This window comes from Sus scrofa, chromosome 15 (assembly GCF_054392235.1).
Source record: "Sus scrofa isolate SSC_HxYL_T2T_F1_AM1 chromosome 15, Sscrofa_HxYL_maternal_Yorkshire_Landrace_v2.0, whole genome shotgun sequence".
Classification (NCBI taxonomy): domain Eukaryota; kingdom Metazoa; phylum Chordata; class Mammalia; order Artiodactyla; family Suidae; genus Sus; species Sus scrofa.
In genome coordinates, this window is record NC_139397.1 from 77723071 (window position 1) to 77746010 (window position 22940).

The 22940-nt window shown below is 45.6% G+C and overlaps 1 protein-coding gene across 9 annotated transcripts; it reads right to left on the reverse strand.

The window, feature by feature from the left end:
- Positions 1–12941: 12941 nt before the first annotated feature.
- NR4A2 (nuclear receptor subfamily 4 group A member 2) lies at positions 12942–21189 on the reverse strand. 9 transcript variants are annotated; one of them, XR_001304684.3, is made up of 8 exons: positions 20954–21189; positions 19141–19264; positions 17790–18655; positions 16883–17012; positions 16322–16485; positions 15229–15431; positions 14655–14712; positions 12942–14508 (listed from the first exon to the last, which is right to left on the reverse strand). XR_001304684.3 is itself a non-coding variant. In XM_013990551.3 (8 exons), exons 3-8 carry the CDS (start codon positions 18462–18464, stop codon positions 14252–14254), a joined length of 1608 nt encoding a protein of 535 aa, XP_013846005.1. In that variant the 5' UTR covers positions 18465–18477; positions 19141–19264; positions 20954–21189; the 3' UTR covers positions 12942–14251.
- Positions 21190–22940: the final 1751 nt, after the last annotated feature.

Here is a 22940-nt window from a genome sequence, read left to right on the forward strand (position 1 = left end):
TTTTCAAAGCAAAAATGATTAAATTAAATCTCTGAGCTGAAGAGTTAGCTAAAATAAAAATAAAAATTATAATCATTTATGAAATGAAAAAAATCTACTCAACTCTTTTTTATTTTATTTATTATTTTTTTTTTTTTTTTGTCTTTTTGCCATTTCTTGGGCCGCTCCCGCAGCATATGGAGGTTCCCAGGCTAGGGGTCCAATCGGAGCTGTAGCTGCCAGCCTACACCAGAGCCACAGCAACGCGGGATCCGAGCCGCTACTGCAACCTACACCACAGCTCATGGCAACACCAGATCGTTAACCCACTGAGCAAGGCCAGGGATGGAACCCGCAACCTCATGGTTCCTAGTCGGACTCGTTAACCACTGCGCCACAATGGGAATTCCAATCTACTCAACTCTTATAGCATCCTTTTCATTTGATAAAATTGTCCAGTAAATACAATTCATTGACTTTTATTGCATTTTTTTGAAAACTATTTTTAGCAAATAATAAAAGAAAATCACTTGGGACCTCCTGCAGCGGACTAAAAGGGTACCACATAGACACTTTATATGTCATCCTGAAATTAAAATTGTGATGTTTTATTATAAAACACACCTATTAGAAATTTAAAGATATTCCAGATGAAATCAGTGATTGACACAAGCTATTATGTTCTGGCTATAAACAACATCTCAAAAAAAATGTAAAAACAAATGTTGGCTATTTGGGTTATTTTTTTTTTTCCAATCAGCACAGTAAATCCACGAGAATTCAGACTTCAGCGTTTACTATCGTAGCTTAAGAGAAAATACCTGTGTGCTCCCCTAGTATGATACCTTACTGTTAGAAGCTTAAATTATGCATATAGGAAATATCAGTTCAAATAAAGGACAGACTAGAAGTCAGTATTATCATGGAATCATATATAGGATCCTATCCAGGAATAATTACACGCAGCCTTCTGCAGCAGGCACGCCCTGGAAGCCTGCATATGTTGGCTTCTCAGCAGCCTGACAGCAGGCAGTTTCAAAGTGCATGGGGAGTGGAGAGCTCATGTTAATGAGATTCTCTTTCTGCATCTCTCTACCTCACATGCTGCATCTTCTAGCACAGAAAAATCACTCTCTTCCTACGACAGGGAAAGCAGGAGCCCCTTATGAGCCTTCAGTTCACTTTTTTTTTTTTTTTTTTTTTGCCATTAACGTTTTTTAGATCCATTTATATTTCTCATTGACACCGGAAGAAATATTTTCCTTTGCTTGGCTCCTAGAGTGGGATGCTTTGTAATATCCTTTCCCTCACTTCCTTGCTTGTTACAATTTAAAGTGGTCACTTCATTCCATTCCTACTTTACCCTTCCAAGCTGAGCCAAGTTTCGGAGGGACATGCCAGAAAAAATACTAGTAAAAGACAAATGAGAACACTTCTTGCTCCTTTAAATATTTGATACTGGGCTGTGTTCCATCAACATCACTTCCATTATGAGGAGAACAATTCTATGAGAGGAATATTTTATTAAAAGAAAACGTTAAAATCCTGTGATTACAATGACCAAGGTATGATTACCCTGCTATAGAATACATGGTTCTCCAGCTAAGACCTCTGAAAGAAGAAAAGGTCCTATTTTTAGGATAGCTTCATTTAAGATACATTCTGATTTTTATTTGAATATGCCATTTAAGTTAAACTATATATAAAATCCTTCATATTCTAAATTGAAGTAAACTATTTTTTTTCTTCATTTTCCTCCTTCTCATTTAAGTTTTCCTAGCAGTGAATAAATGTTCCTTTTTGCATTAAAATAATAATAACAATAAAGCAATGCAGTATGCTAATTCCTCAAAATTGTTCTCATTTTTCAAGTAACATCATGCAATTTATTTTTCTGATAATCTACCAAATTCCTCTTTATTTATTTTCCTCCCCTTACCTCAAAGTTATCACCACCTTGGACCAATCTAAACAATTCATCTCCTACCTTGGTATTTACACTCTTCAAATAATCATACATGGTTTTCTTGTGTCTCCTCCCCACTCTCCGGCTTGTCTTGTTTGGATAAGCAATACATAATTGGTTCTTTTAATCTTTTCTCATAAGTCAATTGCTCCGGCCCTTAATCATTTTTGTTGTGGTTCTCTGAAACCTGTCCAATTTGTCAACATCCCTCCGGTGCTGGGAAGTTCAGGACTGCATGAGGGATTCAGGCACTGCCTCCCCAATGCTTTCTTGAAAAGGATTTGCACCTCTCTTGTTCTGATAGTAAGAAGTCCCTGGGCATGCAGCTTTACAAAGCATTTAAAGCTTTTCTTCTTTTTTACTCCAATTTTATGTGGAATATTTCTAGCAAATTTTTTTTTTAATTTAGCCTTCACTCCAAGCATTAGCATTTTACAAATATTTCCCTTGCGCTCATACTCTGTATTTCGAATCCGTTATGCTGAGACCTGTACTGGATATATTTGCTTTCATCTGTCTCAGCTGAGAAGTGCTTTATTTTCTCTGTCTATGCCTGACCTCTCTTTGTGCTTCTGTTATTTCTCCAGTCTCACCAAGTTCTCCATTCAGTACCATTTGTGAGTGTAATTAATGTGATCTTTGCCCATTATTAGGATTATTAATAATAAGGTTAAATAAAAACCTTATAACAGCACCCTCACTGAATCACTCCACACAAATCAACTTATTGCCAGACAACAGTTCAATTTATTTATGTTCTTTCAACCAATTTTCAGCACTCATGACAGTGCTCATGTTAATCTGTATAATATTTCAAAAGAGATTTTGTGGAACTGTATCACAGATTTCATGTTCTTTGTGGTCACTAGTTTTATAATTTGATCAAAGCGTTGTTAAGTTTGACTGCTGGAGTTGTCTCCAAATTTTGGAAGTTACCGTTATTAGCTGGAGGAAAAAAAAAATGGTTAGGCTGTTCATAGTAGTGGGAGATTGATTTTCTAAGTGAAAGCCATAGGAACACAGACTTTTAAAAATAATAAGCATTCATTGTAAAATCACATACATTTAATAATATGCCTTGTTTCCATATTTATGGTCCTGTTTCACTAAGTTATCATTAAAATTTATGAATGTCTAAATAACACAAGCATTTGTATTCTAGTTACACAAAGGGAAAAAATTCTTATTTACAGCTTCCTGTTTATAGTACCTTGCCTTTTCTATATCATATACTGCTGCTTGCCATCTAATGAATGATGCATTTCTCACCCACACCAACTTTCCTATAGTCATCAAATTCCATAAGTATTTTATATTCTGCTACATCGGAGTGCTTATTTTGAATACATGTTAAGGGAAATTAACTCAAGGAAAGACAAGCACTTGATTTTCTTTTTCTTGCTTTTCTGTTAAGTACATACAAGATATGTAATGAATGAATCAACAGTACATATTTTGATGAAAGCAATGTTAAGCATACAAAACACTGCACATTGAAGAGGAGCCTTGCCTTTTTTCCCCTAACTCATAACACTGGAAATGAGATTCCTACTCTTGTTAGTGTTACACTCTAATCATTCATAATGCACTACAAATCAAAATATTGTTTTTAAAAGAACAGCACTGTACCTTCCCTGTTAGAGTTTTATGTTGTTTCGTGTCTTATGAATGAAATTTTGCTCAGAAAGATCCTCAAAGGGATGTGAAAGACCTAAGGCTTCGCGAGACAGGAAGAGAAACTAGACCATCCCAGTAAGAGAGCAGATGGTGCACAAAAGTTGGTCTCTTGACATCATTTGAATTGCAAGACACGACATTAAATACTTGTGCTAACCAAAAGTAAACTTACGGTATTCTTGTCAAACCCCAGGCCACTGTTGCTGTGTGTGTCATGGAGGTGATGTGTGAGTCCCCAGGGAGAGGTCACAAAGGAAAGTGCACATAGAACTTCCACTCTAGAGGAAAAGCAGCCCTGACACCCTAGACAGAGTAAGTTGCCCCTTTGTCCTCTCACCTGGAGTTACAGTGCAGACCTGGCATGTGACAACAGGTGGAGATTAAAAACAGGAGAAATATCTGGGACAAAAAAATGTCAAAGCCTGAGAGTCAGTTACAGTCTTAAAGAGATGAACATTTAAAGGGAAGTCACATTATTAGCAACATCAGTTTTAAAGGAAGAAAAGGTAACAAGCAACTTATTAGTTCTGAATTACAAAATTTTCTGCCAGATCATCCATCCATAGACAAGTGTGAATAGACACTAGAACAGAATTTGTGTAGCACCCATGTTTATCACACAAGGTAAAAAAGTGGTAGCAAAAGCTTTTCAGTCAAAGTTGTTGCCTTTTCCAACACTCAAAAAACAAAGTGTAATTATTTTCCATAGCATGGTTGGTATTCATAAATTCGAAAAACACCTCACCAAAGATTAGCTAAATCTTTTGAACTCATTTACTCAGTTCTACCTGCAGAACTAACATAGAAGATGGTACAAAGGAAAGATGACCACAGTATCAAGACTTTATCTTATTCAGAGAATGCTGTCGAAATCTGATTCTATCTACATGTAGGTTTGTGGGTTTTTTAACAGTATACTCACCTCAAGGCCACCTGGATTTCTCAGTTCAACTGGAAATTCCCTACGAGGGAATGTTTCACCCCTTCCAAAAATAAATGAATAGAGGACAATTTTAAAAGCTACTCAGACAGATTTCAAAACCTCTATTCATTATGCCAGATTCTGGTACACAAATTCCTCAGCTTCTGAGAGTATAATCATTCCATAGAATAGCTTTTCCTTATGTGCTAATCCAGGACTGTAGCAAATTTGGCATGTTTGACAAACATCAAGAATATTTTTTCTTTAAAAATGAAAAATCAAATCATGCCTTCTTTATACAGCTCTCTTTTTATGGTTATTGCAGAGAAGGCAGTGATAATCTAATTCATTAAAATAGTATTTGCATAGATAATAAGAAATAATTCATCCAATAAGGAGACTTATAGGCCCCATATATAAACACCAAGAGCTGCATTTTAGCAGGAAAACATGCACTACTGGGGGAAAAATGCAAGACAGATAGAGCAGTACACCATACATGAAATGTCAAACATGTCAAAACACTCATGAATACCAACATCTCCCACTACACCACGACCAATTTTAAAGGTTATTTAGGGCTAACACATCTGCAAGTGCAGATTTTACAGCAACAGATTTTATTTTTCTCAGATATATTAAAAATAAGTCACTGATGTGTCAAATGTTTTTGATGTTGTTTCCACATATGTGGCCCAGGCACATTCTGCCCAGCACTGCTGAGAGTCAGACAAGTACACAGAACACAGATTCTTGGCATTGGATAGATTCATTATGGATTTCTGGAAGTTTATTTTTAGCTATATCATTTCACTATACAGGGAAGAGCATTCACCAAAAGACCAAGAAAGCAAAGGCAGCTATCTTTATTCCTCAAAAATAAAAACCCCTGTGAAGGTCTCCATAATCCAACTTTTCAGAACTTTGTTTCAGAAAGGCAAAACATGTCACAAGGCTTCCTTGTCCTAAGTCACTGATGGTGAATTATTTCCAGATAGCTGCAGACAAGTAAGTTTTACAAGACAAGAAGCATAACATATGCAGAACATACTTCTCCAATTCCTGGCCCTCAGATAAGTGAAGCTTAAATGAAATGTCAAAGATAAACTAAATCTACTGTATAACCAAACAGCTGACCTAAATCCACCATATTTTGTTTGTCAAGTACAATATTCTAATAAATTGCGTAATACATAATACAATTTTTGCAGCCCTCTGACCATGCCAAGTTAGATGCAGATAGTCTTCTGAAGAAATATTACTCTCTACTTGACACTCCAAGCAAAAATCCATTTATGCCATTTGGTGGACTGTGAGAGTAGCTTTTGAGAACATGTTCATAACAGTTAAACATTGTAGTCCACAAATACAGGAGAAGTAGGAGAAAGAGTGAAGGGTTTATACACCACCGGTTTTTAGAAAGTGGCCTGCTTGAGGCTATGACTAAAGTGAACTTACTGATGTACAATTTGGTTTTCCTGATAGGAAATGCAGAAGCTGACTAAAAATCAAATGATTAATATAAGAAAATTCAAACCGCTTGAGGAGGAAAAACATTTTTCCTCTTTACTACCTTTAATATGACTTTCTTGGTGGCATAAATAAATACAACAGTCATTCCCATTCTTTTCTTGGGCAGCAAAGCAAGTGACTCAAAACTCCTTCAGCATTAACTCTTAAAGCAATCAAAACACAATCAAAATAATCCCCTTCTGAGAGAAGGGAATTATTCTCTGAAAAAAGAGAGAAGAGCAACATACTATTATCACCTATTATCACTACCCTATTATTTTAGGTCACTGCTTTCCTCTAGAAGTCAGAATGCAACATCCTCAATGCCCCACAGAAACTCACAGTCAGCTTTGACAGAAGTTTTGGGGAAAGGGTACAATCCTCCTGCACCAGATAGCACAAAAGCAAGGCAACTGGAATTGTAGCCCTGATTCTGAGTTCAAATTCCAATTATGCCATGTACTTAAAAGCAAAGGTATTTAACAATACCTGTTGAAACTTTTCTCATTTGTAAAATAGAATTAACTTTATGAACATCCCAGGTTGGAGCTGTGAGGATTACATGAGATGAGATCTGGCCTTACAACATGGCAGGCAAAATTATTGTGATGGAGGAATCTCGGAAATCAAGGAAGGTGACCTCATCTGCCATTTGATTCTGCCTTTCCCATTGGCTCAGATCTTCAAAAGGCATCCACATCATCCCTGCCTGGAGGCTGCAGCACCCCATGGGAAACAAGCCTGCTTTCAAAGCCCTTCAGTTAGAATGGAATAGCAGGGTACATTTCCATGCCAAGGGTTTAATTTCTTTAATTCCTTTATGATGTAACTTGAAACTTCTGTGTGATTTCTATTAACCCAAGGCTGCCCACACCTAAAGCCATCTTCTCTCATATAATCCCTTTACCATGGCCTCTACATCCAACTTCCAGCTCACATCTGCCCACCAGCATCCTTTATGTGCCCTTTTTATTTACTCTTATCTCTTCTTCTCCTCCTTTTTTTAAGCCCATCTACATTATTAATGGAGCCCTGACATCCTGTATTTCTAGGTCACTTAAGTTCTTTCCTTTCCATCTCTATTTGCCTTCAATTTTAACACTCTGATTAAATAAATCCTCACATGTCCCCTTCCTCTTCCATCTCCTCAGTCCCCACTCATCTGATCTTTCTCAGTATGGTTCATTATCTTTATCCAGCCTTGTCTCTACCTGTTTCCCCTCAAAAGTTTTCGATGCTTTTCTAATGTTTGGCCAGTAAATGAGAGGGCCTGGCAAGTGGTAAAGAGTGTGATGGTTACTCCTCTCCCTTCTCTCTAGCTTCCCCCATGACCTTCTTCACTGTTCGCTCTCTTCCCAGGTGCTAGGTTGCTGAGGGAAAGGAAAAAGAGATGATCTTGAGTGCTTGTCCTCTGGAACTTACCATGCCCAGCAGGGCTCCAGACACCTAACAGGCCAGAGGGTAGAGATGTGGAACCTCTTTGGAGTTCCCAAGAGGGAGGAAGGAGATGGGGGACAAAAAATAAATAAATAAGACAGAAAAGACTGACCACAAAAAGCACATTACTGAAATTCTCTTATCAGCATCTCTCAGAACAAGCAACCCCTCTCCTTCACTTCCGGCTCAGTCAGGTGCCTCAACTTTTGACTGAGACCCACAGTCATAAATACATTCTGCATTGCAAGCCAAGAAGTTTCAGCCAACAATGCCCAGACATTTTACACTTTGGCTATTCTGTCCAAAACACTTATGATTCCTATTCTGTGATTCTTTTATTTCTTTGAGAGAAAATTCGGATCACAACCCATCATACTGATTTTACAAACCACTAATGGGTCAAGACCCGCAGTTTGAAAACCACTGGCCTACCTGCAGCTTATTGGTAGGGAGTTTTCTCTCCCTCAACCTCCTACCTTTTTGAAAAGTCCAATTTAATTTGAGATAGTTAACACGATCCTCTCTTGGCAGGACCAGTCCCTCTAGAAGTACCTCCAATATCCGATGGAGTTCTCACGAGCACAGCAGCCCCTCGACCACCCCCGCCCCCTACTGCCCCAGGAAAGTCTCTAACAGAAACCCTGTTACGACAGACGGCACATGTCCTGGAAAGCCTAGTTTCTCTAAAGGCAAGCTAGATAGAAAGGCAGAGAAACCGGAGTGAGAGAGAACAACTAGAGGGAAAGAAACGCGGAGGAAAGCTTGGAAGCCGATCTCTCCAAGGATCCAGGTCCCTGCTCTGCGCTGTGTCAAGTCCAGCTGAGCACGAAAGAGGTCTGCTAAGCCAAGAAGAGAGCAGCCAGCAGCCCGCAGTCGGCGACTTCAGGAGTGGAAGGAGCACGCCCGCGCAGGCAGAGAGGTGGACCGGCTGCGCTGAGGCCCCTCCAGGCGCAGCACTCATCTGGCCACCTGAAGAGTCGCATCCCGGGGCGAGCCGGCCTAGGGCTCAAAACCTGTGGTGCGAGGAGACCTGAAAGCGGAGCCTGATGCTCGCGATCTCTCCTCGGAGCTTCGGGGTCAAGAGCACACGTGCGGAGCACACGTGTGGTGTGGGTGCAGGAGCCCCTCTCCCGGCCCTTCCCGCCGTGCGGATGCGCCTTGGAAACGCGCCCTAGCGCCTCTGCCCCGCCTATCGGTGCGCCTGCAACTAGGAAAAAAGATTTCCCCAGTGCAGGGTGGACGGACGCTCCAGCCCCGCTCACAGCTAGGGGGAACACAAGACTGACCACTGATCAGTGGGTGCAGGGGAAGCTGGGGGCGCGCTCGGCCGCACGTGCTCGCGCCCCGAAGCACCGGACCTGGCCAGGCGATGATTAGAACCTGTTGCGGCCTCCGGCCCTGGGGCACAAGGAACAGCCAGGAAAAACAGGGAGCATCTGGGGTGGGCAGGGCAGGAAACGGAGGAAACAGAGTTAACCCGGGCGAGTTCGTCAAAACTGTTCCAGGGCTCCCTGGGAAGTCCCTTGATGCAACCTCTAGAGCCAAATTTTAAGTCTCCAAAACGCAGTGGGCAGAGCTGGAGCTCCTGCGTCCCCACATTTGCACCCACGAATCACAGACGCACGTCGTCTCCACTAATCCTGGGGCCTCAAAATCAGACCACGCTTGGGGGCGGAGGGGGGAGCTGGTGAGAAGGCGAGGGGTGGGGAGTAAGTAGCTAGAGCCTCGCTCTCCCGCCACAGTCTGTTGGACCCGGAGCGCACAGCGCCTCCAGGAACCTGGGGTCGGGTCTCCTCCTTATGCCCCCGGTATTGGGTGGGGCCCCTCTTTCCTGCTCCCGGAGGCGCCTTCCGACTGAAGTGGGACTTTCGCTAAAGAAGCACAAAATTAAAGTCAGAGCAAAGACCCTTCTAGGCCCCAGGGTCATCTCCAGTCGTGCTCAGAAAACGGAGAGACTAAGGGAAAATGGATTTAAATGACAGCCTCTCCATCCTAAGTGGTTATGTGTAGTATCCAATTTGAGGTTTCTAGTAAACTTAAAAAGGAAAAAGGGAAAGCGGATTTTTGTGTTTGTTTTATTATTAAAAACGAATTACTAAAAAATGACGACCCTGTTTGGAATTCCTAAATTTCTTACTAGTAAAGTCAGCCAGTATAGACTGAACTTAAAAAAAAAAAAAAATGCGGCTTTGCGAAACGCTATCCCCTGGTTGAGCTCTGCCAGATGCACAGATCTAGGCAGAACATTTTCCGAAGACTGCCACAACCCGGCGCTCTCTTTTAAGTCCTGGCTGAGACCTATGGGGAGGATCGGTTGGCTAGGCATCGGCTGGGACCCCAAATCCCCATCCCTCCTCCGTGGGACACTAAAATTTAGTCAAGTCCCGGCTCGCGGGGTGCTCAAAAGATCTGCATCGCTGAGAAATTTCCGGGCGCGCCCACGCAGCGACAGTTCTTGTTCCCGAATAGCGGGCACAGGTGTGTGTGGGGGGGGGCTTAAAACCCCTTTTGGAGGAAAATTTTTTAGAGAGATACTCACTCCTAGACCTCTGTTCAACCATCAAAATTATACTCAAAAAAAGTTTTTAAATCTGCGGGATTAACTACCCTCTTTCCCCCTCCCACCATGATAGAACCAGTCTCCAGTAGCGTCGGACACATAGGGCACCGAGACAGAAGCAGGCACCTCTCTCACCGAGAGGAGCGAGGCCAGCCCGAGAAGCCCCAGCCCTCATTCTCCGCAGCCACCTCCGCGCTGCCGCGCCGCGGATAAAAAAGGAAACGGACGCAAGTGCGGATCCAGGCGCGGAGCTGGTGGCGCAAAGAAGCGCAACACGCGAGATGCCTGGAAGTGCCCTGGTATTGCTACCCTGGATAGGGCCTAGCGGGATGGAAATGTATCCATCCTGTACCTGAAAACTCTGTGATCAAAATATTACAATTAAGTAAAAACTTTTCCCTCAGATACCAGTTTGTATCTCGGAAATATTCACTGCCAATACCTATGTTTTTAAAATAATTAGATAAGTAACTGTTCGTGTTGAAGTACCAACAGAGCCAAGAGAGTCTCATGGCAAAGTAAAATTGAACCTTCAAGTGACATTCTGAAGTTGGCAGGAATATCTGCTTCTCCTTGTCCGGCTCCTTGCACTCGGAGAACCCGTGTCTCATAAGACTTATGATCGGTATTTTTAGTGGAGAGGGCACACCAATTCACCAAGGATGGAGTTGAGCACCAGAAAGAAATACACAAGACTAGGTCGTTGGGTGCCACTGTCACCGCACTGTGCTCTCGGCTCCCTGGACCAGACGTATCTTTGTTAGAATCAGGTCCAGTAATTCAAACACTCTCGCTCTCTCTCCGCAAGCGGAAGGTCGGAGGAAGGGCCGCCTGAACACTTTACCCGTGCTTTGAATTAAGGGCAACTCTCCATAAATTCAGGGCGTTCTAAGTAACTACTCAACGTGGATCTAGACACCGTGAAGACTTAAAAATAGACCCTCCTCGAGAGCTGAGAAGTGTATGTATGGTCATGTCTTCCGAACAATGATGAAGTTTTGTACATAGCTAGACCGACACACAGTAACTGAAATTCTTAAGAGAACTTGGGGAGAGGAGGGCAATATGGAACTTCCTTTATAAAGTTTTAATCTCTTTCTAAAGAAGTTCCATGCAATGACTGTCTTTTACAAGGCAAGGCAGCGTGTCTGTTGCTTTTCCTGGGCTTTACTCCTAGAAAGATCTGGACAGGAAAATCTTCAGCTTCGCGGACCCAGGAAGATGCAGGAAGGACGCCTGCGAGGTTCTTTCCCGGCACAACCTGGTGCGCAGCTGGGAGCTGGAAATTGACTCGGTAACTGCGAAACAGAAAAAGCACTGGCCACTTTTCTATTTAGGAATTAAAGCTGAATGTACGCCGAACCGGTGCAATCTGCACGCAGGCATTGGAGAGAGTCAACCCTCCCTCTTTTCACTCCAGATTCTCCGGAGACGCACTACCTGGCATCCCTTTGGCCTCGGGTGATGCGCGGCCACTTCCTTAAGAGAGAACCAGCAAGAGTTCGTTTCTGGGTCCAACTCTCCAGGATTCTGAGTCGGAATGTAATTGTCTCGGGGCTGCAGACACCTGGGAGACCTGTGCTGACGGCTCTGCAGACTCTCAACATTTCTAAAGAGCTTTCTTTTTCTCTCTGCTTATTAGTGTACAGCTTTGGTTGGGCAGCAGTTGTGAAAATAAAAGGAAATGGCAAGCCCCATCTTTTCAAGAAAGCGAAGAAATTGGACATTTAGCTTATTATTTAATCTCTTATGTGACCACCCACTTTTGCCCCTCAGAGTTACCTGCAGAGAAACGCATCTCCTAAAAATAACCTTAAGTTATCACGGAGACCTGCTTTCTTTCTGTTGCCCAACCAGCAAAACATGTCTTTTTTTCTTTTCTTCTCTCTCTCTTTTTTTTTTTTTTTTTAAAGAAGAAAAGGTAAAGTAAAAATAACCTGAGAACTCTACTGGCGATTTACTCTTCTAACTTTGCATTTTTAAAACAGTAACACTCTTTGTAAATTCGAGTGACCAGGAGACTATCTGTAATTCACCAGGATCCATGAAGAAAACCTTTCCCATCCTACACTTTCTATGAATACACAGCTGGCCTGAGGGAAACTGGCTAGACCTCCCTGCCCAAGGACCAGGTGACTGAGAGGAAGCTCAGACCAGAAGTTGCTCCTACAGTGTTAGTTACTTTCTTTGCTAAAAGTTGGTGTTGGTGGAATCCTAGAGACTATCATATAACTTGTTTGTTCCTGACAAGACCTAGGACCTGACAAATGGACACTTTATTCTTTATCTGAGAAACTTACAAGGCAGAATATTATTCTAAAACTGCCAATTGAACCTCATCACTGTCCACTCAAGGAGTAACAGAAAAAAAATGTGGAAAAAGAAAAAAAGCTTTTACTGAGTTCTGCTCTATGCCAAAGGAACCAGACTGCTTGGCTCTTCGTCCAAGATCCTTTACAAGGAATTAGGAAAATAGGAGATTGCATAGAACACACTTCGAATCCATGTTGACTTCTTGAGTCTTAAAAAGATACTTTCTAAACACTATACAAGACAAAAACTGAAGACTTAGAACCCTGCAAAAGTTCAAAAACTCTTTGGTCTCCTGAACTTCTCTTCTGAAAGCTGCACCTACTAGTAAAGTTGACAGGAGAGTTGGGATATTCTCAACTGATTCTCATAAATGTAGGTTGTGGAAAATTCTGGTTAAGGAAAAACATTGTGCTGAACTCTCTGGATAATTTGCTCAATTCCCCAGTTCCTAGGCTGTCATTTTGAAACTCAGATGTTGAATAAGTGACCTCTCCCAGTCATTCTCCAACTCTGTCTCTTGTATATAGCTGTTTAGTCATCATCTTTACCTGACCCAGAACAAAGACAAAATTCTGTTCATTTACATAGTTTATTGTTGTAAACATTAAAATTGTCTTTCTCAAAGAAAGAATTTATCAGAAAAAAAAATCAGCATCTCTAACTGTCATACACCATAGAAAAAAAGGCAGTGACTCATATCATGTGCCATACTGGAAATATACAAAGAAAAATACTACAGAATATGGCAATATTAAAATTCTTACTCAAACATAAAATAATATATTAACTGACAATCTTAGACATTTTAAAAAAACAAAAAAATTCAAAGTGCTCAGTAATTTCCAGGGAGTTATGTATATTATAAGCACTCTGGAAACAGTCAAAAGCTGCTGCATGCAAGTTTTGTTTAGCTTTAGACAACAAAATAATCAAGATATAAACTTTCTTTTATCAACATCAACGGTACATACAACACTTACAAACAAGGAATGTTGGACGGTGTTACAAACACTATGTGTCCCTTTTGTCAGGATTTTCTGATGTGTAATACTTGCGCCCACCTATTTTACAATTGAGAAAACGTTTAAGCTCAGATAACTACCAATCTTTATAAAATCTAACAGACTACATAGTGTCTGAAATACTATTTATATAATATAGACATTACTGAAGTAGCAAGTGCCTATAACATTTTCAACCTAGAATCAACATGCTTGTCCCTTTTTGTGTAGTTATTTCTTTTTTTTTTTTTGCAAACACACTTATCTTTTAGAATTTGTAATATTTATTCATAAATAGGCACAAAATAATTTAAAAAGCCAAACTGCATTGGGAAAATTTACAAGCCTTTGCCTTCTTCAACTCATGCCACCCACGCAACATTTAGTTTTACTATATATTACAGCTTTCTTTACAGCAGAAAACTTTGAAGTCTTTTAAAGGGCAATACTTGTGGGTCCCCTTACAATGTGGGTGTGTGTGTATATGTGTGTATGTGTATTACATTTGTCTTAACTGCAACAACCAAACATGGCCAAACGTTTTCCATCATACATCAGGAATCTTCCTTCTGAACAATAAAATGATTTTTAAACTGATAATAAAAAGTTTATACCACTGTATTGTGTGTAGTCCGTGTTCTAAATCCAGGATGCCCCGGAGCCAAAATGCCCTTTCAGGTTCTGCCTGCAGGTTAAGAAATAGCAACAGTTTTTGTTTTTTTGTTTTTGTTTTTCTTTAGGGATCAAAGGGCTGGGAGGGTGTGGAAGGGATGGGGGCCGGCTAGAGCTGAAGCAGCTCAGGGGGATCTCTCTGCCCTGTGACTTGCCCGTCTGGGCAGTTTTGGGTTTCTTTCCAGTTCCTCTGAAGTGCATGGAAGGAGGTCTTAGAAAGGTAAAGTGTCCAGGAAAAGTTTGTCAATTATTGCTGGCGGTGGTACCAAGTCTTCCAGTTTCAGGTAGAAAATGCGCTGTAGCCCCTGTGTGCAAAGCGTACGAAGTTCTGGGAGCTTCCCCAACAGTTTGGACAAATAGTTGGGGCGGTTCAAGCCCCCATTATTGAAAGTCACATGGTCTTTGAGACAATTTACAATCTTGTTTTGCAGCTCTTCCACTCTCTTGGGTTCCTTGAGCCCGTGTCTCTCTGCAGAAAACACAATCAGAAACAAAAGAGGAATGCACCAAGTGGTTAGCTAGCTGGCAGGACTGGGGAGGGTCAGCAGTAAGGGAACACTGGGATGAATCCCACTGGGCAGTTCTGGAGAAGTGCCCTGTGCCTGTAGTACTGACCTGTGACCATAGCCAGGGCAGCAATGCAGGAGAAGGCAGAAATGTCGATGTTCATATTCTGCAAGTTGGAGGAGAATTCAACAATGGAATCAATCCATTCCCCAAAGCCACGAACACATTGCAACCTGTGCAAGACCACCCCATTGCAAAAGATGAGTTTACCCTCCACTGGGTTGGACCTGCAATTAATACCAAAGAGAGAGAGGGGAGAAAAGAGAGAGAGAAAAGCTAAACAACTAATTACTTGAAGAGCAATAAATGAGGGATTTAAGAGGCACCTAATTACCGAAGAGTTAATAAAATGTAGACCAGTGGACCTTGAAAGGGTTTAATTTCATAACAATGAAGAACGCCCCCTACCCCACCTCCATTTCATTCATCCAAGGTTTCTGGGCACATTCCTTCTCTTTTCTTCCTTTTATTGACTCACCTCTCCTTTCTTTCCCCCTCTTTCATTTCCCACTCTGTTTTTCTCCCTTTCCCCCCTTTTATTTCCTTTTCCCTCTTCCTTTTCCTTTCTTGTTCCTCTCTTCCTCCATTCCCAGCCTCCTGGATTGCCCCCCCCCCCCATTACCTGTATGCTAATCGCAGCACAAATAGTTCTAAGAAAGCCGATTCGAAAAGCAGGTCCTGGTCGGCTTTGGGCAGGTCCGCAAAGCCCGGGATCTTCTCCGCCCAGCCTCTGATGATCTCCATGGAGCCAGTCAGGAGATCATAGAATTGCTGGATATGCTGGGTGTCATCTCCACTCATCTGATAGTCAGGGTTCGCCTGGAACTGGAATTTCATTTTAAAAAGCACTTAATGAGGTTCTCTAAAATATATAACCCGTGAAATTGCTAACCTCGTTTCTAGTAGGGGAGCCAGGTTTTTATAACAATTAAACCTCTCTCTGACCAGTAAGAAAATTAGATGTTCCGGGGCAATTAATTCAATTAGGGATGGTGCTATGAGGTCGCTGCTTTAAATATGTAAATTACCATTTCCATACAGACTAAATACAGTGCCAACCAGCCCTGGGAAACATTCACTCTTATCTCCACAAAACAATTGACACGTTAGTATTCATGCCAATCCCAGAGTGGGTCTTGAGCAGAGACGCCCTTTGCAAATCTTAATAAAATTGCAGTGGCTTCTAGGTTTGCTTGACATACTTCCTCCAATTAAAGCCCGCACATTTCTCACAGCTGGGGTAAAAGAGAATCTGACCACTTGATCCCCCACCCACTGCTATTGCTTATACCCTCTCTTCCCCTCCCCCGACCCCCAAGCAGGCATCCCTCACCCTGATGGCGCCTGAGTGGATGGGGATTAAAGCATCTCTATGGAGGATTGGGGGTAGTCCCCAAGTGGGGGCATTTGGCACAGCCTTCGGTTTGGGCATCAGAGGCGTTAGGGTATGAGTATGTATATGTCCACGGTGGTACTGGGAAGGGGCCTCACAGAGGTTTGACCACTGTGGCCTGGCCTCTCTTCCTGCCTCCACCCTGTCCTCAGGTCTCCACTCCCAGCCTCATTCTGTCTTACTCAGGCCCTGCCCAGAGCTGTGAAGCCACAGTCTTGCCTGCCTCCCTTATCCCTTGGGTCTGGGGGTTAGTGATGGGTATGGGGAAGGGGTCCTGCCCATCTGTTGGTTTGTCCGCAAGATAGCCCCACCAGCTTCTTACCCTGGAATAGTCCAGGCTGGTCATAGCCGGGTTGGAGTCGACATGGGCCCTGACGAGGGCACTGATCAGACTCACCGGGGGCGAGGGGGGAGAGGGCTCCTGTGGGCTCTTCGGTTTCGAGGGTAAACGACCTCTCCGGCCTTTTAAACTGTCCGTTCGAACCACTGCAAAGGAATAGCCGGGTGAGCTCCGCTTCCCCAAACGGTACCCAGCTGCCTCCTGGATCCCTCCGGGGGGAAAGACTGCGGCCTCAGGCGCACCGGCCGGGCGGCAAAGGGTCCCACTGCTTGTAACATCTTTACTGATGAGAAGCATAAAAAATGCAGGGTTGTTTTATATCCTCTTCCAAATGGGTCGTATAGTTAAAGTCAAGAAGGGCCTGGCGGCTTTCTCTAGGGCAGGATGGGCAAGCAGGCAGCTGCCCGGTCTTAGAGGCCAGAAGCGAGTGGGGTTTCTCTCACCCGCCTCGGCTCTGGGAAGAGGAAAGTGGGGTTGGGGTAGGAGCAGCAGTTGCCCTAGGGAGCAGACTGGGGGGGGGGGGGTGCCGCTTGCCCAACCTACCTTCTTTGACCATCCCAACAGCCAGGCACTTCTGAAATCGGCAGTACTGACAACGATTCCGGCGCCGCTTGTCCACTGGGCAGTTTTTATTTGCTAGACACACGTATTTCGCGTTTTTTTGCACCGTGCGCTGCAAAGGGAGACAATAGAGGCCGAAACAATTTATTTTGAAAATCCAACAATCAAGGGAATCCAGACACAGAACCGCCATGATCCACACACACACTCCCCACAAACAAACACATACACAACTCCTTTTTAATTTTTGTCCTTTTCCTTGTCTTTCTCTTCTTTTTCCTCCCCCAGGGCATTTAACAGAAGAAAATTGATAGCGTTAACATTTGAGCTAACCTTGCCGCTCCTTGCTGTGTTTTATATGCCAAGAGAAAGAGAAGGAGACGCTCAGTAAATACAAATCCGTGGGCATTCATATTATTTACATTCCTTAGAGACCTTCTCTATTTAAAATGATAAGATTATTCAATCAGGATGGCGAAATAAAGAGATCACTTAATTTGACCATAGGGAATTCTGTTCCACTTGGTTAGCTCAGACACGGTTCTCTGTCCTAACCAATTTCAATCTGAACAGAGAAGACAGCTCCTAGCACATGCAAATGACCCTCTTCCAACTCAGCTACAGCAACTTCGGGCGGGGGCCTGCTGGGTCGGCTGCTTTCCGGGGATGAGACCTCGGGTCTTCCCGTCTTCCCAGTCCCCTTTCTCAGGCACCCAGAAGCCCCCGCAGCAGCCCAGGGTCGCCTGCAGGGCAGCCTCCACGGACCCCGGGAGTCGGAAGGTCAGAGATCAGCTGGGGCCAGACGCCTGCACCCCGGCGGAGAGTACTCTCTGAGGCTCTGGGCACTAGGGGGCCCCTACCTGTCTCCTCAGTCCCGGTTCTGGCTCACCTTAAAGAACCCTTTGCAACCCTCACAGGTGCGCACGCCGTAGTGCTGGCAGGCCGCGTTGTCCCCGCACACGGCGCACAGCCCCTCATTGGAGGGGGAGCCCCGCGACGGTGGCGAGGGCACCTGCGTGTCGAGCAGCTGCGACGCGTGGCTGATCTGCAGGCCGGGGAAGCCCATGGACGCGGGCTTTCGGATGGGGTTGGGCACAGCGAACGTCTGCCCGTCCACCACGTGGTGGCTGCCCGCCGGCTCTGGGTTCATGGGAACGTGCAGGGGCCCGTCGAAGCGCATCTGGCAGCTAGACACGGGGGTGCCGGGGGGCGACTGCTTAAAGGAGAAGAGGGAGAGGCGGGAGACCGGCGTTTTCCTCTGCTCGATCATGTGCGTGGTGGCCACGTAGTTCTGGTGGAAGTTGTGGAGCGAGCCTGGGTCGTCCCACATGGGGCTGTGCTGCACCTGGAAGCCCGGGGTGGTGGGCGTCGGGGGCGAGGAGGGCTTGTAGTAAACCGACCCGGAGTGCGGCATCATCTCCTCGGACTGGGGGGGCAGGTGGCTGTGTTGCTGGTAGTTGTGCATCTGAATGTCTTCTACCTTAATGGAGGACTGCTGTCCGGACAGGGGCATTTGGTACAAGCAAGGTGGCTTGACGTCGTAGCCTGTGCTGTAGTTGTCCATAAAGGTACTGAAGCTGGGGAGAGAAGTGGTGGCAGTGATTTCAGTGTTGGTGAGGTCCATGCTAAACTTGACAAACTCTGGAGTTAAGAAATCGGAGCTGTATTCTCCCGAAGAGTGGTAACTGTAGCTCTGAGAAGCGGGGCTGGCTCCTTGAGGCGAGGACCCATACTGCGCCTGAACACAAGGCATGGCTGGAAATGAAACAGGGTAATATACACTCAGCCTGGTCAACTGAACACTTTCTCCCGGGCTCGGGTACACCTGGAGCTACACCGGCAGCCCGCGGCGGTCGGAGAGCGCGTAGGGGCGCGAGAGGAAGGGCAGAGAGCGCGAAGACTGCGGAGCAAAACAGTACAGGGCAAGGAAAGGCTGATCCAGTCAAAAGCTAGAATTAGAAAACTACTAGGGTCTCCATTCCCAGATATTTCCAACGCTTCCCCCTTCACCCCTTCTTCCGAGCAACCCTGCTCCAAGGAGCCTTTCCTCTGAAGCTCGAGTTCAGCAAGCCCAATCTAGAAATCAAGTTGAATTGCACAATGAGAAACTTGTTCCTGAAGGCGATGGGTTGGGAAAAAACTTAAGTTACAGGGTTTGCTGAGAAAGATCGCATTGCCCTGTTTCTGGACGTTTAAGGAACTCGGGGGAGGAAAGGGGGAAAAAATAATATTGCACTAACCTTCAGCCGAGTTACAGGCGTTTTCGAGAAAATTAAAGGTGGACAGTGTCGTAATTCAATGAAGGACAAAGTTTCCAAGATCTTTAGAAAAGCAGTGGAGAGCCCAGCCTGTTGGATCTCCTCCCTGAAATAAAGACACAGGAAGCCTCAGGGTGACTTTCCCTGACAGATTTGGCTGTTGGCTGGGCATCTGTATCACTAAGCAGGCCCTTCTAAGCCCTTCTTGACTGTTTAATTGGAAATCAGTGTGTAGCCTTTACCAAACTTAGCAGTTAATATGAATGTGCAAAAGAGATGGCTGGAAACAACAGAAAAATTCAGCCATTGACTCAAATCCTTCTGAGAGAGAGAGTTCTGAAGGAGGAAAGGAATTCCATGTGCTTATTTAATACTTATGTTGAAATAAATTGGCCCTTTTTCTAGGGTGGGGGGGTGGGAAGGGAGTGTCATTTCCATTTTAGTTTAATTCGGAACTAAGAAGAAACTAGGGTTTAATTAAAGTATACCATTGGAACCTTCTCTTAACCCCCCCCCCATGGGTGAAATTGGCTTCTTTTTTAAGGCGGGGGGAGAAAGTAGAAGTCAAGAATATAAAATGTGAAAACAATCTCTCCCTCCACCCCTAGGAGTTACAAAATGTTAGCAAGGCCTGGGTAGCCCTGAAGGCAATCTGAATGGAAACATCTGGATTTCCTAAGAGCTTTTGACAGAGTACTAGGTTTGGGGATACAGGTGAATTGGCACTCACTTTTCCAGGAAGTTGGTCTTTCATCTTAAACTGCCAAGGAATGGAAAGAAGGGGCCCTATTTTTCCAGGAGCATCTTAGGTCAGTTGTAGAGAGAGAGAAATAACTACTTATCCAAAATTGGCACCAGTGTTAGAAGTACCTCTCCACATAGCAAGCTGAGCACCTTCCCTATCCAGCCTTCCACAGTCTTGCTGGAACAAGGCATTCTTGTGTTCTAGTAATTTTCAGACGTTCCCACTTAGAAGGCATTCTAGAGCATAGATAATTTTATTACTAATAAAAAAGAAAGCCAAACACCCAATCCTTCTGTTCTCCTTGCTCACATCCCTTCATAATCTTGCTTCATGGGGGAGGGAGGATAATCAGAAAAAGTAGAAAGAAAGGAGACTCTTGACCCTCATAGCACTTGACAGATATGACTGGCTGGAATATTAACCCTCTGGTAACTTCGCAGCTTCAGAGCTGTACTCTTTAAATATTCTGTCTGTCTCTGTCTCTGACAAATTCACATACCATACGCAAGCGCAGCATAGATTAAAACCAGAAATTTCAAGCAACTTAGTAACAGGTCACTCTACCAACTGCCCCCCCATTACCCAATAATACCCAGGAAACCTGGGCACGCTGGCCAGCCGCGGTGACACAGTTCCCAAGCAACACATAAACTGAAGAACTTACTCCCTGTTACTTTGTATGCAGCGTCCAGGCCTCCCGTAAACACAGAACTTGGAGTCTACGTGTTCAAAGACCATAATCAAATCTGCACTAAGAGCAAACTTTATGCACATTTCCGCGGCAAGTCCGCAACTCCCCAAACTATGCAAGCCTCCCTTCCACTTCCACCAATGAGGAGCCTGGAAGCCTCTGCTGAGTGGCAAAGCTGAGTTCCGACAAATGTCCTCTGTAGCTGCGCACACCTACTCCCAGCGCTCCGGCCCCACTCGCGTTCCGCGCTTCTAGCGCCCACTTCCAAGAGAACCTGCGCCATACAAACGGATGGAAGAGACACGCAAAAGGAGAAGGAAGGCTAAAGAACGCCAGCCGTATGGGCTGCACCTACTCACTTAGGAGTTCCCCGCGTCTCTCTTCATTCATTCAACTCAGCCGAAGTGTAGTTCCCTCTGAAGTCGGGGCGTCAGGGTCAGGGAGGGGTGGGCGATAGGGGCGATGGGAGCTGCGACGCCGAGAGCAGGGAGGGAGCAGGGGAAAGCGGCCGGCTGGGCAGGCGAACGGGACCGCGGAGCAGAGCGCGAGCCACCGGGCGGACTGGCCCTGGCCGCCAATGTGCCTTTGTTTATGTGGCTCGCGCTGCCGCTGCCAACATTCACCTAAAGTCTCCGCGCGTCAGCGCGCGTCAGCGGCCCGCCGCCCAATCGCCGCGCCGCCGCGCTCCCCAGACTCCTGGCCGGCGCTCGCTTTGGTATATTTCCGACCTGACGTCACGAGCAGGGCAGATTTTAAGGTGGGAACCGTTCAGGGTTCACCTTGGTAGCCAGCTAGGTTTTTTTTTTTTTTTTTTTTTTCTTTTTCCGAAAGAGGTGTGACCTCTCCACTCAAGTCAGCGCAGCCCGCAGCGCCTCGACATCTCACCTCACCTCCCCCCCTCAACCCCCGCGCCACTGCTGCTGCTCGGCCGCTCACACGTGGGGGAGGGTGCAACAAAAGCCTGGGCGGAAGGGAACCCAGACATGGGCCAGGTAGCCCGCACCTGGAATCGCACGAGATGGGGTGTGCCTGGCGGCGCCGTAACCTCACCCACCCACAATTGTCACAATTGTTAACGGAAGCGAATACAGATGTCCCATGACAAGAGATGTTCAGAGGGCTGAGGCACTTGGGATGGGATTTCCCTAGCCCAGTGCATCCTCCTTTTCTCTTTTTCCTGTCCCTGGCCTTACTCCTCTGGTGTGTGTGTGTGTGTGTGTGTGTGTGTGTGTGTGTGTGTGTGTGTGTGTTCTCCCCCTCCCTCCGTCTCTCCCTCCCTCCCATATTCTCTCTCTCCCTCTCTCATACACGCACACACACACCCCAAAGTGGAGAAGAGTGAGTAGGACCCATTTTCTGTGTTCCCTTCTTTCCCTGAAGTGCTCACGTGCGAGGGAGGACAGAGTGCCTGGGGAGAGGAGAGGAGAGCTGGGGGTAGACAGTGAACTAGCCCTACGGGGACCCCAAAAGTCAAAGTTAGGCGTCGCCCACTTTCCTCTTGCAGATAATGCAGCTGAGCCGCGGGCAACAGGTGTGCCTTCTGCAGAAAGGTGCTCCAGTCTCACCTTTTACCAACTCTCATACTCTGATACTCCTGGGTGCCTATCAACTCATACCATTCCACAAGTTTTAGGGAAATAAATCGACCCTCCTCTGCAGCACAAGGGCTTTCGCAGTCTCAATCTGAGAGCCAAGAGGTAAAGACTAAACGTGGGGATGTGAGGGCTTCATCTCAGCAAAGCGTTCGTACTCTGAATCCAGCCCTCCCAGGAGAGGGGCCCGGCGAGTGTGAGGAGCTCGCCGCACCCCCGCGGCTGCCCCAGGCACCGCAGATTCAGCTTGGGAAATCAATCCACCCTCCACGCTGAGGGCACAAGAAGCTTTCTAGCAAAGAAACCCCGCTTCTCCCGGGAGCGAACCCCCTTCCTGTCTCTGGGCCGGAGCTGGGCGGGCCTCGGAGCTTCTCTGGAGAGACTGGGGGAGGCACCGGGGCAGGGAGGGTTCGGAAGCGCCCCCTTTTGGCCCCTGGAGACTTCCAACCGCCCCTCCCCGCTCGGCGTGGCTAGCTTCCAGTCTGCTGGGGCCCCTTTGCCCCCCGCCCCCACCCTGGTGTTCCCAGTACTGGCCAGCCGAAAGCGCCTTGGAACTCTCCGGGTTCCTGAGCCGCTCAGCTCTAATCTGCACACCCGCCTTTGCCTGCTCCCTTCGCCTTCTGCTCTGGGGAGGCCGGAGGGGCGTTGCCATCAGATGCCCCGCGGCTGCCCCGAGAAGCCGCAGGCTCTTCTGTGCCGCAGCCTCGGAAAACCTACGTGACCACCTTAAGTTTCCCCCAGATGTTGCGATTGC